Source organism: Rousettus aegyptiacus, unplaced genomic scaffold (genome assembly GCF_014176215.1).
Source record: "Rousettus aegyptiacus isolate mRouAeg1 unplaced genomic scaffold, mRouAeg1.p scaffold_m13_p_3, whole genome shotgun sequence".
Lineage (NCBI taxonomy): Eukaryota > Metazoa > Chordata > Mammalia > Chiroptera > Pteropodidae > Rousettus > Rousettus aegyptiacus.
Window position 1 is genome coordinate 98598595 of NW_023416306.1, and position 18257 is coordinate 98616851.

The following is an 18257-nucleotide window of genomic DNA, read 5'->3' on the forward strand; positions in this document are numbered from 1 at the left end:
CAAAATAGTTTTAAAATTGTTTATGACAATATAAGTCTAGATTCTAACACTAGATGATTGTTTATAACCATTTAAAATCAAAATAGGTTCACCAAATACTTTCATTTTTTTTTTTTTTAAATCATCTCCCCTCTTTTCATCTAAGTAGCAGTGAGGTCCAAAGGCCAATCACCTTTACTGCCCTGGCCTAATTAGCCTGACCTTTGGCCTAGAAAAAAAAAAAATCACTTTTTTTTTTTTTTTTTTGCAATCTAGTAGCCTCACCAAACAAGATGAATTATTAAGAGCCACTAGGACTATTAATACCATAAATTTTTGGAGATTCTTGGATGAATGGTGTCATCAAGGGAAAAGCTACCATTCTTTTACAAATATTTTTGTTTTTTAATTGTTTGTACTTTGACCTGTTGAAAAAAATATTAATTGTATTTGGAAAAGAGTATTTATATTCCTCTTAGCTATCTTTTAGCTGTGGCCCAAAATATAACATCCATTCTAAAAATGCAGACGCTCACTGTGTTATTCCATGAACACAGTTGTTCTCCCCGTGTGGCATTCTTTAATTTCTTTGTGACTTTTCCTACAATAGGTTAACTACTTTCAAATATGTTTGTTTTTAAGAATCAAGCTCAGTGGTTATGTGCTTAGTTCATATTCACATGTAATTAGTAATACGTTACATACTTCCTTTTCTACATTAAAAACAGTATTAAAATTCGAGACATATGAAACAATATGATGATTAAGTTACTCTAAAGAAAACTGTAATAGCTTACAGATTGCTTGCATCATTACTAAAATGCTGGCATCTATTACACAGTCTCCCTGGAATAAAGAATTCACTTTTGGCAATAATCTTTTAAAAACATGTCCATTATTGTTAAAATGCTAAACCAGTCTGCAATTATAGAAAGGTAACTTTTAGCAATAAAGGGGAAAGGGTGCTAGATATAAATGGAACTTATCCATTATATTACAAAATATCTTTTCTTAAAATTTTACAGTCACTCCTTTATGAGAAGATAAGGCATTAATTGCCATTTATTTTTTACATTATTGTATTTTGAATTCTATTTACAACACCTGCTGTGCTTTTTATCTCTTATTGATTCCATGGGAATATTTCAAAGTAATTTTGAGAAATGGATGAAGGTTATTTTCTTCTCTAAGTTATCCATCAATACCTGAACTCATCTGTGCTTTTAATGGATCTTGTGTATTCATTGGTCAGGTCAAAAGAATATCCAATACAGTCTCGGGGAGAGGAAGAAAAGAATTCTATATGGCAAGCTACAATGTGATACACCCATTAGGCTAAATCTATGAAAGAAGGATCATTGTAAAGACCACACCTGCAGAATGAAATAGTATTAAGAGGGAAAACATGAGAACGCAGTAGCAAAGATGACCCAGGAATTCCCAGGGATACTGTGGAACACCCAGGAGAAGTCAGATTATTAAATTAATTAGTTTCACGACTCACTCAACCCTGCTGCATGGTATTTCTCTAGCTCTCTCATCAACACACAGTGGCTATTCTTCAATGCCCTCTTCTAAAAAATCCTATTTGCTCTGGCTAACTTACTCTTTGTTTCCTATGAAGCCATTCCTAGAACTCATCACAAAGCTCAGGGTATTACTTGAAGTATAACAGCTAGGAATTGGTATTTTGGGGACTTATTCCCATTATTTCAGAATCCTACAGATGAAAAATAAACGAATTTAAGAACTCTAGGGACACACCAAGAATGCAGGATGAGAGTTAGGCTGTGGGGAATAACACCACTTAAAAAGGAGGAATATGATATGAGGGACAAAAAGTCAACCATAGAAAGACCCATCTGCTTATTCATTTACTCCTCTCTAACCTAGAAGAAGCTGAGGTATAGACAGCTCTATAACTTCATATTTTTTATTTTATTTTCATAGCATCTAAAATAAATAGGACATTTTTCTGTGAGTTTGGACCACTGGGAATTTGCTTCTTAGCTTTTCCCTTTGTGTTTGTGATGGACGCCCAGGGCAATTTGACTCTTTTTCATCAGTTTTCAGTATTCCCAGATGTGCAGTATTACTAACCACACTCTCAGGGTCATTTAGAAGTTTAACTAATACATAAAGGCAAAACACTCTTCAACTATTACATTAGGTGGTATAGAGATGCGAAACTAAATATTAATCTACTGGTAAATTTCTATAATGATATTTAGCTCAAAGCTAAATAATAAACCTTGTGAAAGGAAGTGTAATAAAAACTTCATTCTTTAAACACTCCCAGAGCTTTTAAGAGAATTTTTTGAGAGCGTTTTCTTTAATAAAGCTAATTTTCCTTTTAGAGAATATATTTTCTTCTGAGAAGGGACACTTATCTTTCTCCTGCCTGATACCCGGAAGAATATTGAATACACTGGTGGGGGGCAGTCCTCTCATTCATCCCATCTAATATTTCGGCAGCAAGGCAGAATATGCCACCTAAGCATAAAAGTGTTTTAGTTGAACATTTGAAAAGCAACTGAGATTGAGAAAAAACCACAACTTAGTCTTCTCTTGGTTTGGCAATAACTAGCTATGTGATCTCAAATCATGTAGCTTTTATGTACCCTCAATACCCTTTCTCCAAAATCCAATGCTCCTTTAGCCTTTAACGTCTTCTGGTATCAGATTATTACATAATCTTATTCTGTTATAAGACAGAAAAAATATTATATGGAAGTCTAAAATAAACTCTTAAAAATAATAAAATACAACCTTGAATATCTCTCAAATCAGTTGCAAGTCAACTCTCGTAACCTCTAACAAACTTTTAGGAATGATCAAATGTTAATTTCCTTTTGTCTTTTGTCATTTTAACTTATTTTCCTTTTCACTGACCTGAACTGTGGGCAACTGCTTTAATTGGACAAGTGTGTTGTTGCAATCCCTTTCACAAACCAACCTTACTTGGTCTCAGAGTCTGCTCTTGGTCATCTTCTAACATCTTCAAAATCTAATTCCAAATATCTTTATAGTGAGAACCACATGCTTAGGTAAAGCACACAAGATTGAAAATTTAATTTCCACTGTTGCTTTCGTAAAGCTTTGAAGTCTATTGCACCAGCGTTTTATTGAAAGTGAGAATGGCATGGTTGAATGGCTACCAATTGGTTCTCTTGACTCACAGATAAAGGACTGAATGAGTCTTGAAACATCCCTCCAATTTCTAAAAGTCATTTTTCCTGTCATGACTGAGGTCAATAAAGAAGAACATTTTGAGAGAAAGAGTAGAGCATGAGGAGGAACGTGGGTTACTGCCTATCCTGTTTTTCAAAGGGGCTTCTAACACCAGAACTGTCAATCTGTTTTTGCACTTATCCTCATGACATTAAATTCAGAAAGAAAGAAAAATATCCTTGGGGAAGAGAATTTGATATTCTAAATGTACAGAGTATAAATTAGGATTTAATCAACAGTTTAGAGCATCAGTGAAATTAAGAGATAAGTTAGGCTATTTTTTTTTCCAGATGGGAATAATGATTTATGCTTCTGCCCTATCTTAGAGAGGTTTTGGGAGGATTAAGAAGCTAATGTCTGTAAAGCTCTTTAAGCTCCTCATATAGAGGTGCAACATAAACACAAGGTGAAAAATGATAGCAAACTCTACACTGAGATGAACTCCTGAGAGTAAAGACCCTGGAAATGAGAAGCTGGTGCAGGCAAAGATGATAAGTCTCTGAGTTCCTATGCCAGAGGAGCCTTGGTTTGTTGTCATATGCATTTTTAATACTGTTTAAAATAGTACTTCATAGTATTAATAAGCATTTCTACATTACCTATTAATCACAATGTCCCTTGTGATGATCATTTTTTATTTCTACTCATCAAATGAGATAGGCTTATTATCTCTTTTTACAGAGGAAAAATTGAGATGTGAAAATGGCAAAGACTTTAATGATGACTCACATGACATTACTGGTTCAATCTTAGGATTCAGTAGATGTGGGCCACCATCTGGCTCTGGCTCTGGTTCTGTCCTAGGTGAGTCATTCAATTTACCAGAGACTTGGTTTTCTCTTCTTTGGAATAGAAGTTTGAGCTAGTTCAATGATCTCAGGTCCCATCTCATGATGAAATTCTACAACCTGCTAAGTACTTTGTGAGTATCTAGTGACTCTAAGGTATTGTCTATGGTAATATGAAAGGCATGCCAAACAAATGCAACTTCAAGACAGTTCCTCCTTTTAAAAATTGTATACTCTTAAAACAATGAAATACCACAGCATACCTACCTATTGGAATTGACAAAATTCAGAACACTGACAACATCGAAGGCTGGTGGGGATATGGAGAAACAGAACCTCTCATTCACTGCTGGTGGGAATGTAAAATCATACCAGCACTTTGGAAGATAGTTGGTAGTTTTTTATAAAATAAACATATGCTTACTATAAGATCCAGCAAACATGCTCTTTGGTATTCACTAAAAGCAGTTAAAAACTTATATTCACACAAGAATCTGCATGTGGTTGTTTATAGCAGCTTTATTCATAATTGCCAAAATTTGGAAGCAACCAAGATGTCTTTCAGTAGGTGAATGGATTTATAAACTATGGCTGGCCAGGACATGGAAGCAACCAAAGTGTCCTATGATAGATTGGCTAAAGAAGCTGTGTGTGTGTGTGTGTGTGTGTATGTACATGTACATATATGTATGTATGTATAAATACTATGGAATATTACTCAGCCACAAGAAGAGATGAAATACTGCCATTTGCAACAACATGGATGGACCTTGAAATAGTCATACTAAGCAAAATAAGCCAGATGAAAAAGGTTGAAAATCACAAGATATCACATATGTGGGATATAAACCTACAAGCAACAAATGAACAGGACAAACAAAGAGAGACTCATGTACATGAACAATGAACTAGTAGTTACCAGAAGGGGGAGGGGAAGGGAGAGGGAGAAAAATAAAAAAAATTAAATGTTAAAAAAAAAAAACATTTAATCTGGGAAAAAAATTAAAACAAAAATAAAACTTTTGCTCTGCATTGCTAAAAAAAATTAAAAATATAAAATAAACTATGGCACATCCAGACAATGGAATATTATTCAGTGCTAAAAGGAACTGAGCTATCGAGCCATGAAAAAATATGAGAGAATCTTAAGTGCATACTAGAGTGAAAAAAGCCAATCTGAAAAGGCTGCTTACTGTATGATTCCAACCATATGACTGTAGAAAAGGCAAAACTACAGAGAGTAAAAAGATCAGTGGTGGTTGCCAAGGGCCGGGGCAGGGAGAGGAGGTGGGGGAGGGGAGATAGAAATGAATAAGTGACACACGGAGGATTTTTAGGGCAGTAAAAATACTCGATATGATGGATACGTGTTATTATACATTTGTCTAAACCCACAGAATGTACAACACCAAGAGTGAACAGTAATATAAGCTATGGACTTTGTGGCATTATGATGTTAACATAGTTTAATCAATTGTAACAAATGCACCACTCTGCTGGGGAATGTCGATAATGGAGAAGGCTACGTATGTGTAGGGGAGGAGAGTGTATGGGAAATCTCCATGCCTTCCCCTCAATTTTGCTGTGAAACTCTAAAAAAATTAAATCTCAAAAAAAATTTACACTTTAGTCTATTGACAGATACATAAATTCATACCTATATACACTTGAATAAAATTTAAATAAGCATGTGAAACAACACAGGAATTTCTTCGATCACTTATTTCCAGGCCTCCATGCACATACTATTCTATTTATCCTCCTCTTCCTTCACTTTAGAACTCAATTTAGAATCGCTCACTCTAGGAACTTTTTTGCCTCTCCCCACAAGAACATACCCTCACTGGGAAAGTCCCATGTACTTCCATGGCACATTATATTAACTCCTGTGAAGGCACATGTTACATTCAATTTTACTTGCCTGCCGTCTTGCCTATATCTCCCTTTAGACTGTGTGTCCCTTGTAAGAGGACAATGAATGATTGACCGCAGTACCCCAGTGCCTAAGAGAATGGTGTCGAATGAATTAAAAATATCTCTATCTACACTCCCCAAATACTTTTGAGCTGGCTTCTCTTTTTTAGGTACCAGAACTCCTCTGTCCTCGTGCAAGTTCTATTACTTTCAGTACCTGTCGTTGAAGATTCTCTTTCTCATTTAAAGGGGACTATGGGCTGCTGCAGAGGTAACAACATTCCAGAGAAGAGGCTTTTGTTGGGAGTGAGGGCTTTTCCTCACTTGTACCAGCAAAGCAATTCCCAAATCTTGTCATCTCTAACCCTGAGGTCTCTTAATTCAGCTTCCTCTCTTCCACTATAACTATCCTATTTCAAGCACCCATGATGTACTGCCTAAACTACAGAATAGCTAATTCCTAATGGGGCTTTCTCCCTCCAAGCTGATGGATACATAGCTCTATGACAACTCTCCTGCCCTGGGACACTGAGGAGAGAGACAAGTGTAAGTGCCTCGGCTTGCTTTTAATCTCACCTAACACTAGACATGCAGGTATCACTATGCTTCAGTATCAACAGATAAATTTGCTAACTCATATGTATGATCTCCACTTTCTCAATTTCAATAAAACTAAAGGCAGTCTAAATTTTCCTTTACTTTTTTATTTGGGCCTGAAATACTTATACAGGGAATCACTTAAAGAATCTCTCAGAGAGTCTATCTCAACAGCCAGTATTAGAAAACAAAAGCTTCCTCCTTGAGAATAACAGACATAGAAAACCAACACAGAGACTAACAGACATTGTAGTTCAAAAGAAGGCCTAATTTGAGGACTCAAAGCAATAGACTAATAGACTCCTTTTGAAATAGAATTACATAAGAAAAAAAAAAAAAACCTTAGAAAATTTCAATCCATTTCTTAAAAATATGCACAAGGATATTGCATCCATGGTGCTGAGGTAAGCACTTTTGAAGATGGAACAAATTAAGAGCAGTAAAGATTGTACAAAAATGAAAAGAACTTTTGTTGAATTAATAATTACAATGAAGACAATAAGCTACAAAATTAGGTACTGCAGAAAACACAAAACAACCTTGAAAATTCTACCAGAAGTCCCTGGAAAAGGAGCGAAAAGAAGAACTGATTTATTTAATTGAAGGATGGATCCAGGGGACTCAATATGCACAGAATAGGACTTCCAAAAGGAGGGACATGTGGAGAACTGGTAATAACCAAATCGTAGGCAAAACCTTCCGATCCAAAGCAGGATTTAAGTTTTCAAAATTGGTTAGGGCTCACTAAGTTTTCAGCAAAAGAAATAAAAAGAGACCAATACCCAGTCACATACGAGTGAAAAACAAAATTACTTTTTGAGAACAAAAATCAGACTTCTCCTTTATAATTATAAATGCTAAAAGCAGTTTTGATGGCAAAAGATTATACTCCTTGTAACAAAATTTTATATTCAGCCAAGCTGTTGTTTATATGCGAGGTCAAGTCAAATACATTTCATATATGCAAGGAATGTACTTTTCCTATAAAATACACTAGGAATGTACTTTTCCTATAAAAATTATTAGAAGACAATCCAGTAGTCCGTACAAGAATAATTTTAAAAAATAAAAAGCATGGTATATAAAAAACTGATGCTGAGCAACAAAATGAGTATTATAAAGAATTCTAAATTACTTTTTTATTCTTATGCAATGCAATATAAATGCAAAAAGAAATTATTGAAAGTATGAGAAATAATTTAATTATATTAGTAAAATAATATCAGTTAATAATTAAATTCAAGACTATATCAACAAAAATGGAGAAATAGGGTGAAGAATGAAGAGAAAATGTCAATTTCTCATTTTAAAATTGGCACCAATTAGTACCGATTCATTCTTGTTATTGGAAAAAAGGAAATATCAAAAAAAAAAAACAACCCTTCAATATACCAGAGTAAAAATTTAAAAAAATAATGTGCCTCATAGCAAAATATTTAAACAAAACAACAGTGTAAGCTTTATGCATTACTAATAGCCAGGCCAGTGCATACCACATGGAAAGCATCCAGTAAATATTTATTCAGTGAATAAATGAATGACTATGTTGAAATGAAAGTTCAGCAATCTAAATAAAGAAAATAAATGTAAATGGGCTTAAAGTTCTTATTAAAAGATACAGACTTTCACATTTGATTAGAATGCAATTAATAAGAAATTCACCTAAAATAATACACTAAAAATTGATAGCAAAAGGACAGGAAGGATATTTTGAGCCTTTAGCTATGTCGTGAAGGAATTCAAGGCAATTAAGAAATGAGAAAGGAATTAAGTCTAGGCCTCTGACTGCAGAGTCTCTGGTTAGTTCTGTTAGATTCGAATCTTCCACTTCTTCAACCTATTTGTTAATTTTAACTAAGAGTTTTATGTCTTCTGTTTCTTACAGACCCGTACATTTGCTTGTCATCACTGCACCAACAATTTATTAGTATATTGCTTTCTACTTTTAAATCAACCAAGTTTTGATGATTTATAAATATAAATATAAATATATATATATATATATATATATATATATATATATATTCATGTTACCTATGCCACTATCCTCACTGAAATTCATAACTAGGAAGACTTTTTCTTTTCCATTTTAGATCGGCATCTCTATTCAAATTACAGAGGTATTATAATGTTAGAAAGGAAATGGGTACAAAGGGGAAGCTGGCTACCATGGTGCCGAAGGCAACAGCACTGCAACTTTGGTTCAAAAGATGCCTTTGTCCTACGGAAGCATCGTCTGCAATGAAGTAAACACTAATCCTGGTATACAGAATTGGTTATATAACCAGGAGTTCTGTGCCAAACTGAAAGCGTTTAGAAGAATCGAATGGCATCTATAATCGAATAAATTTACCCATGGAAAAAGTCGGCTATTGTAGAATCACAGAATGTTAGAGTTGAAGCGAAACTCTTTAATCTAAAAACCTAAATGTACAAATAGAGAACATCAGGCAAAGAAGAGAGGTATTATTTACCGAGATTACACAACTGAAAATCCTAGATCAAAATGTTGCCAACTAACAGAGCCTAGTGAAAATATTGAATATTTTTAAAATCAGTAAATTATTAAAAATAAATTATTAACTAGTACATTATATAAGGACGAAGTAGTAGCACAGTTACAGAAGATGACTGACAATTCAATAGGAACACTAAAAAAAACAAATTTTGTTTGTCTCCTTAAGTGAAAGTCTAACTGTGTGTGTGCGTGTGCGTGTGTGTGTGTGTGTGTGTGTGAGTGTGTAGGACGATAATCTGGTAGAAATATGAGGAAGATACAAAAGGAGTGTTTATAAAAGCCTAGGGAGACAGAAACTAGTGAAGAAAATGGACCCTAAAGTAACTGTTTTTCCACCTTGCTCAAAAGCTGGAAAGTCAACTACTAGTGTGGAGACCCTCCTTTAATAATCTGGGACCTGATTTTCTGCATCCCCAACAAGCTGTCCTTTCTATAGCAAAGGGCAAATTTAGGAAGTATATTAACTCCTTTTAGTCTAGTCTCTGAAGAAAACAGTTCTCTTGGGGTTTTTAAATGGTCATAAGTCAATGATACAACTAACACATAATTATTTCTTATAGATCATACAAATTACCTGAAGTAATTGACACCCTAAAAAAGTTTCTTTATATGTTTACTATTTATCTATTTACTTTATGGGTTTACTCTGCTTTATTAAAAATAGAGGCTTAAAGAGAACAGATTTATGCTATAGTAATTATAATGCTGATGGCTAAAATAGAGAGAGTTCTTAACGAGGTGGGCTCTATTTTAAGCAGCTTTCATATATATTATCTCATTTGTAACATTCATAACCACGCTACTAGGTAAGTGCTATCTATTATTATTCTCATTTTAAAGATGCAAAACCTGAAGCATTAAAGAAATTATGGATTATAAATAGGTAGAGCCAGGATAAACCCAACTGTCTTGAACCCACATGCTTAAGCCTCTGCACTGTGATGGATCACATTCACTGCTCTAATCCTACACTTATCTAAGTAGAGAATATGAAGACACCTTTGCAATTTTGTTCTCCCAGTTTCTTCCTCACTTAAGTTTATTAACAAGGAAAACAACATTTAAGTAATGTTAAAAAATCAGTTAAGAATAGAAATATTCATCACATTTCAGAGCCTAAATGCAGTTCTGTCTGATTTTCTAGGAAGCAGTGAAGTAAGGATGGGGATCTCTCTCCCTCATCTTTCTAGAGTAGCACTGCAGTCTCAACGTCCAGGAATCTGACAGCAGTAACACAATCAACACATGGCCATATCTTCACGTCCACTCTGGGGCAGAACCCCTCACTTGATAGAAATGATCCAGCTTCTTATTCTAGTAAAAGGTGTACTCAGAAAGAATTAGGTTTTTGTTGTTTCATTTTCTTTTATTTTAGAAGGCTGCACCGGGACTGCCTCTAAACATTTCCTGTGGTCTTCCTACCACCCCCAGATGGTAGTGTGAGTAACATTTATTTAAATCTATCTTTGAATTTCAACCTTAACCCAGCCAATTATTTTTACAAGGCAGTTCTATATTATATCCAATTACTTAAATTACCTCCAAAGAAATGTTAAGTGATGAATTTTTTATATGTGGTAGGGAATAAATATCTGATAAAATCTGAATTCGGTATTTTCTTTTGATAAACATGTGGTTAATATAATAGTGTTTTTTTTTTAAATTATCTAGAGCATATAGAAAGGATTGAATCCTATCTGACGTCTGTCGATTTAGAAAGCATTTTGCATGCTTTCATGGCAACCAGACTGAGTTACTGTGATTCTTTGTTCGCAGTGTGGCCAACAGCATCATCACAAAGTCTATAATGGCTCCAGGACACAGCAGCAGGGATGACCTGGGACCTGAGGAAACCAAGGCCTCCTTTCTCAAATCTCAAACCCTCCAAAATATTTCCTCTTGTCTTTCAACCTAATCTCCTTAAAAATGTGTGTTTTGGGGGACGCAGAAAGTACGATTATTTATAGTGCCATTTGAGATTGGTTATATTGGACATCGGAAATTCCTCCTAAATGTCTTGACTAGATTGGTCCTATTTTTATTTCTGGAAATTACAAAGTGAGATTTGGGAAGGTATTTCTTAAAGCACACAAATTGTGTTTAACTCTTGTTTATCTCTTTATTTTGTGAAAGTATATTAGAGATATTCTTTTTTGAAGTAAATAGTAATGCTCCACGAGTCACAATTAATTTGAAATCTTTCTAAACACTCTACTCTAAAAATTTTGAGTTCCAAGATTTAAAACATTGACTTACTGATTTCCTCCAGCTGTAAAGTATTCAGAAATGGGATGAGAAACAATAAAGTATGACAGCAGTTACAGTAGCCCCCCCTTATCTGCAGAGGGATATGTTCCAAAGCCCCCAGTAGACTCCTGAAATCAGATAGAACCAAATTCTCTATATACTATGTTTTGTCCTATATGCACATAGCTATGACAAAGTTTAATTTATAAATTAGGCACAATAGGCAATTAGTAACAATAATAATAAACTAGGACAATTATAACAATATATGGAAATAAAAGTTATGTGATGCAGGCACTCTCTCTCAAAATATCCTATTACACCATATTCACCTTTTCACTTAAAGGAAGAAGTTTATGGCTTCTCTTTAGCATATCTGAATTGCCAGCATCACTACTCTTATGCTTGGGGGCCATCATTAAGTAAAATAAGGATTACTTGAACACAAGCGCTGCGATATCACGACGGTCAATCTGATAACCCAGATGGCTCCTGACAATTGAGCTGGTAGCTTATGTGCTGCGAATACAATGGACAAAGAAGAATGATTACGTTCCAGGCAGGAAGGAGTGGGATGGCATGAGACTTCATCAGGATACTCAAAACGGTGCGCGATTTAAAACATAAATTGTTTCTTTCTAGAATTTTTCATTTAACATTTTCGGTGAGTAACTGAAACTATGGAAAGTGAACCCACAGATAAGGGAGGACAACTATAATGTGTTTTTCTTTTTTCGGAAATAGATCTTTGACCCAAGGACTACTGAGTCTACAAAGTAGTGGCAAATTCTGGAACAGACTTTCTATGTCCAACTCTTAACTTTATTATTTACTAACTATATATGACATTGAGTAACTTGCTTCAATTTTCCCTGCTTTAATTTTCTCATCTATACATAGGGAATAATAAACCACCTGCCTCAGGACGATGATGAGGATTAAATAAGTGAACGCAGGTAAAATATTTAGAAGCAGTTACCCACATCTTGTGAGGACTGGATAAGTATTAGTTGTCATTGTTACAATTATTAAAAGAACATTTTGTTCCTCCTGAAGCCATTCTAGTATGGCCTCCTCTCCTTAAAAGAAATGCAGACAATAACCATTCCCATGATTTTGATAATTTTTGTATTCTAGAGCAGGGTCAGGAAACTAAGGCCTGTGCCTGCCTACTGCCTCCTTTTGTAAATAATTTTATAATTAGTTTCATTAAACAGACTATATTTATCATTTACATGTTGACTGTGGCTGCTTTTACTCGACAACAGCAGAATTGAGTCATTGCAACAGAGGAAGTATTACCTGGCCTTTTACAAAATATGTTTGCCAACACTTGATTTAGAGCAAAACAAGGTTTCGATGTTTACTTTGAAAGGTCAGTGAATGACAGGCTGGGAGAATATTGAAACTTGAACCCAAAGACCATGGGTTTTGCTCTGTTTCTGCTGCTGGTTTCTGTGTGGACTCAACAGGTCACATTAACTTTCCACATCTCAAGTTCTGTATTCATAAAAATAAATAAAAACGTGTATAAGGTGATCACAATTTTCAACGTACATAATTAGTGTAAGGTTTAAGTACAATACATGCATAAAAGTGCCTGGTCAAATTTAAATTGCTAAGCAAATTTGGGGCATTCATTGTTGGTGAGGTTACCAAATATATTCTACTCATTCACCTTCTTGATAATAGAGCTGCTTGGCATGTCTAAGCTTGTCCTTCCCAGGCTAGTTCTGGGCCCAGTCCAGCGCCACAGCCTCCTTTATCTAGTAATGGGTAATTTCTCCCCAATTTGAGTCTTTAGAATAATGAATTTGGTTATGGGATACATGGAACATATGATTAAGTAATTATTTTCGTTTCTCTCTGAAGGGTCATCGTCAAAAAGTAGTGCTTTCCAGCCAATGGCATCGAAGCTGCACGCAGCTCTAAGGGGCCTTTTGCCAGCTGGCCTCATTAAATCTCTGATGTGCTCTCCGCATTTGGCCGTCCCAGTGTGTTCCCTCCTCGACAACTTCGCCTCTCTGTACCAGGGCTCTTAGGTTCACACCTTCATGTCTTTTCCTGTGCTTTCTTTCTTAGGTAGACTTTTGCCTTGTGTCACACTGACTGCCTTCAAGAAAAAAAAAAAAAAAACATTCCACAATTCCTTTTTCTCTTTTTCTGAAAACTAAAGATCCAGATCCTTTCTCTCATCCCAAACCAAGCTCTGAGAGGGAAACAGTTGTGTCTACAAAGCGATGCATTTTCCTTTTTACATGCAGCACCCTCTCTTCCTGTTCTCCTGGGTAGTGCACTACGGCCTATCTATCATTATTCTGAGGGTCATATAAAGGAATTTGTTCTGTTAAAAGTCTGAGATTTTAGAGGATAGAGAATCATAAAGCTAAACCCTGTAGATAAAGCCTGTCTCCTGTGTGACCAATGACAGCAGGAGACATTTGGGAACCCTCAAGAAGAGGCAGAATATGGCAAAAGACGCCCCACATGTAACGATTCTTTAATAATGCTCCTATCTGAGCTGTTTTATCACTTAGAAAGGCAGAGGGTATCTGTTCTTTGAATTTATGATAAGTAAAATTTTTTATTCTGCATATGCTTACCGATTATGATTTTGACAAGTTATAAACATTACATTATTATTGTATTATGAATATTTAGTTTCATTCTTCCAGTGAATGTGGTAATATACAGAACAGTTGATTAATCATACACTAACCACTGAAGAGTAAACAGCACAGAAATATCTAAAATTCTGGCTAGAAAAGACATTTATTCCAACGGATATACATAAAGCTTTCTTTAAAAATTAAAAAAAAAAAAGTACTATTATCTTAGATCCACGTAGCTTATCTAATCAAACTCCTCAAGGTCAAAAATTTAGAGGGGACTAAGGTTTCTGGTAGTAAAGAAGAATCATCAGAGTTCCATATTCTCAAAGAAAGTTTGAAGTTTCAATTCAAAAAGTGACACATGGCAAAAAAAGTTTACACGGATACAGTACAAAACTGTAAAACAAAACACAAATATTTTCATATCCCAAGATCTTCCGTAGCTGAAGCTATTTGCAATTCTGGCAAAATTGCTAAAGATAGTGACTGATAAACCTACTGGAAATAAACAATGACATTTAGTTCTGTCCTTCTTTTCCCTTGGAGTCACCCTGCATGGAAGGGCATTCAGTAAATATCAATAAATATCAATTTTGCATAGTAGTTCAGAGAAAGGACTTTAGAGTCAGGCCTGGATTTAAAACCTAATTCTACCACTCATTGTATGTGACCTTGGACATACAAAACTTATCCTCGGTGCACCTTGTTTCCAGAACTGCAAAATCAGGATCCTAATTCCAACTTCATAGGTTCCCATTAGCATTAGATGAGATATATGTATGCACTCATAATGGAATATTATACAATTGTCAAAATAAATGAATTACAGCCATGCTCAATGACATGAATAAATATTGGCATTATAATATTAAATTAAGAAGGAAGTCCATAAAATAACATACAGCATGATTACCATTTAATAAAGTTAGAAACAACTAAAATTTAAAATGTTATTTTCCATCAAAGGAAATCAAATGAATACTGAATATGAGGTTCAGGATCGTGATTATCTTAGGTGAGCAGAGCAGAGGACAGAATAGCACTGGGGAAGCCATATGGTGAGCTGTACATTACCACCAAGGTCTACCTTCTGGCTAGGGTAGGAAAGTCTCTGTATTTACTATATTATTTAAAATTAGCTAAATAAATGAGTTAGTTTAATGAATAGTGACACTGAAAACATAAAAATGCTCTAAGGAAAAAATATCTTTGAAGAAAATAAAAAAGCATGTGATAATCTCTGGCACTTTCAAAATTAAAATTCTATGATTATGTTCGAGCACTAAGATGCACACAGTTAATAATGAATTCAGTGTAGTAAATATACCCCTGGTGGCTAGAAAGTGTTAGCAAATGACCAGGACTCCTAGGAATCATCTAATGATCTAGAAATCTAGAGACTTCTCTCTGTCTCTCTCTGTCTCTTAAACTCTTAAATTTCTTACTAGGACCTAGCTGAAAATGATGTTGATGACACTGTACAAAGCTAAAGCACAAAGATAATGTCCTTTGGAAGCATCAGCAAATTTAATGTTCATGTTTCCATTTATAAAAATAATGAATATGAAAAAGTTGTTTTCAAATATCTAAGTATGAGATACGTGGGTAGGAAGGTAGGTATATAGATATCTGTAATAACCAACTTCCTGTTACTATTTCCAATTATTACCACAAACATCTTTAAGTTAAAATGTTGATATTTCTTCCCCTTATGAAGGCACCATTACAAAAAGTAGAAATAATACTTTATATATGTGAATTCATAACCATGAGAGATAAATACTATCAGCATCCCATTTTATAGATGAAGAAATTGAGGCACCATGAAACATGACCAAAGTCATACAACTGGCTGGGGCTATTAACCAGTTCACTAAAGCTGCAATATAGATACTACAGAGAAAAAATACATTTCACAACATCCAGCCTACTCATGATCAGGATGCTTTATAAGGTACCTGTTATTAACTTCAAATCACACAGAGGGAAATACCTGAAGACTCCATCTCCCTGCAAAAAGGGTTAGGATGAGACAAGCAGAAACGAAATAACGAATCATCTGAATATGAGATTTCAGACAATAAAACTCACTTGCCTTGCCAAGAGGCTTTCCTTTAACTTCCAGTTTGGTCTTGTCAATTTAATGGCAAAAGAGGAGGTTTTCAATCAAAACAATGTGTAGGTGTGTAGTACAGAGAGTTGATTAGGAAGTATTGTGGTCTTACCTTTGAGGGTTCTTCCTCATGGACTTTGCTGGTGAGCAAGGGGAACCTGCTTATCTGGCAGAGGGAAGGTGAACCACATGAGACTAGGACTAAATTCTCTGATAGACTGATGGAGGATTGCAAGGCAGAGGGTGTGAGATGAACAGAACCTGGTCCTAGAAGGCTTTGAGAAGAAACAGTTGCCTGCTGCACTGTTCCCTTTCTTTCTCTTTATGGTCTTTCATATCAGAAGATTTCTCGCTACCCTATTCATATTTTGCAACCCCAAAGCCTCAGGCTGACACCAGCCAGAGCTCACATAACCACTGCCTTTATGAGAGCTCAAACAGTAAGGCTGGCATTGGCAGTGTGAGAAAACATTTGAATTTTTAACTGCTTTTTAATAGATAGTGTGTAAACCATGAAAACAGAAGGAAGAGCTTCTTCATAGACATACAGCGACCACACACACAGTTGTGCTGCTAAAAGCTGGCATTGGTCTTTGATGGACTATACCTATAATGTAGGAACTCTTTTTATTTCTTCCCTCCATGAAGACTTGATTCTTTCATATGTAAAAATCATGTCTCCTTTTATTATCATTAATGGTCTTCGATGAAATCATGTGCTTTTATCATATTAATCTATGGAAGTATTTAGCCACATTATTTATAGAACATTTAGGTCTGCCTTTCAAAGTCCTCAGTAATCTTTAGTGTTCACTGGTCTGCTTTTAATTTATCAAAGCCCTCCCTCCACAGGCCTTGCACAAAACACACAAGCATCAGAGATTCCCCCTATACAATGTGTATTTGATATGCTTAATGTTCATCTTTATATACATACAGGCATATAAGAAATGTGGAGGGTGTCTATAAATTCAAGGAAACATTTAAGTGCACAGTGATACATAGATACATGGGTATAATACTTTATGTACTTGATAAATATTTCATCCCTGCCATAAAGAAAGCTTTTTATCAACTTTGATTGTTTTTTTATTACCTTAAAGTATTGCAGTTGTTTCTCAGCATTCATTGTTCCTTCCTTTTCTTGTCTCAGACAGGAATTGAAGATGAAAAGCTCTGTATCTCTGAGCCACCCTTTCAGTTCTTTGATCCTGACCTCCAGCTGCCTTACCAGGCTTCCACTTTCAGGAGAAAGCAGGTCACGTGGACCCGACCCACTGTGCCCTGCCATTGTGTCCTGGATCTTCTCTCCTAGGGTTTTCTAATGCATCGAATTAAAAACAAAAACAAAAACAGAAAACAAAAACATAGATTAGCTTAGGTACCAAACACGTATCACAGTTTGGCTGGCAACAAGGGCCACCTGAAAGGTGTCCAGCTGCACCTGCCACCTCGTGACTGACATTCAATTCCGATTAGCTCATCGTCCATTTAAGATTCAAATTCTTAAGCAATGTGTGTTGTTCTGACTACCGCTAGAGGCTTAGGAGGACCTCGTTCACTTATAATTTCCATTAACAGAAAGAAGTTTTGACCCAAAAGTTCACCATGGTCACTGATAAAAATTTATTTGAATTCTCTTGATGGGAGTTTACAGTAAAAAATGCTCTGCATAAAATTTTTAAGAGATGGAAGACTGAGTTTAATCAATATACTAAAGAGGCCAGGAGTAGATTGTGCATGGGGAATTAAATATTTTTTGTTTTGTTTTGTTTGGTATAATTCCCCAAACCATGTGACTGAGGGCTGATAGGAAGGGATAGCCTCCTTGGTGCTGTCGTTGATTTTACCTGACTTGGAAATTGTTCAGCCCCACAGTTCTTCCCACTTAGGATTTGTGGATGGTAGACTTTCCAACATATGTGTTAAAATAAGTCCCAATCCACTATGCTAGAAGCTTTCTTAGATTAGCTACTATTTCATGAAGGCGCAATTGGGGAGGGCTTTTTTTTTTTTTTAAACATACTCTTTTTGGGAAATCAGTAAGAGTTAATCTATAATGATGAATTAAACCTACAAAGATAAGCTTTAAAACACAAGTAAAATTAAACCAACAAACATTCATCTACTGTGTAGTGTTCTGTAAATAATGTCTTTAGGAGACTGTAACAGAAAAATAGCCTTTCTCGCCAACACCCCTATATTTTCATGGTGCAAATATTGATAATTTGAAGATCCTCAGTGGAATCCAGATTTAG

At 35.2% G+C, this 18257-nt stretch overlaps 1 protein-coding gene across 8 annotated transcripts in view; it reads right to left on the minus strand.

Moving 5' to 3' along the window:
- AKAP6 (A-kinase anchoring protein 6) overlaps positions 1-18257 on the minus strand; it is a 504258-nt gene that overhangs the window by 55242 nt on the left and 430759 nt on the right. For all 8 annotated transcript variants that reach the window (XR_001594257.2, XM_036239030.1, XM_016123631.2 and 5 more), the window contains one exon: positions 17096-17320. Coding sequence is in view for 7 of the 8 variants with exons in the window: in XM_036239030.1 (XP_036094923.1) it covers positions 17096-17320 (225 nt within the window). In the remaining variant the exon portion in view is untranslated. The remainder of the gene's footprint in view (positions 1-17095; positions 17321-18257) is intronic.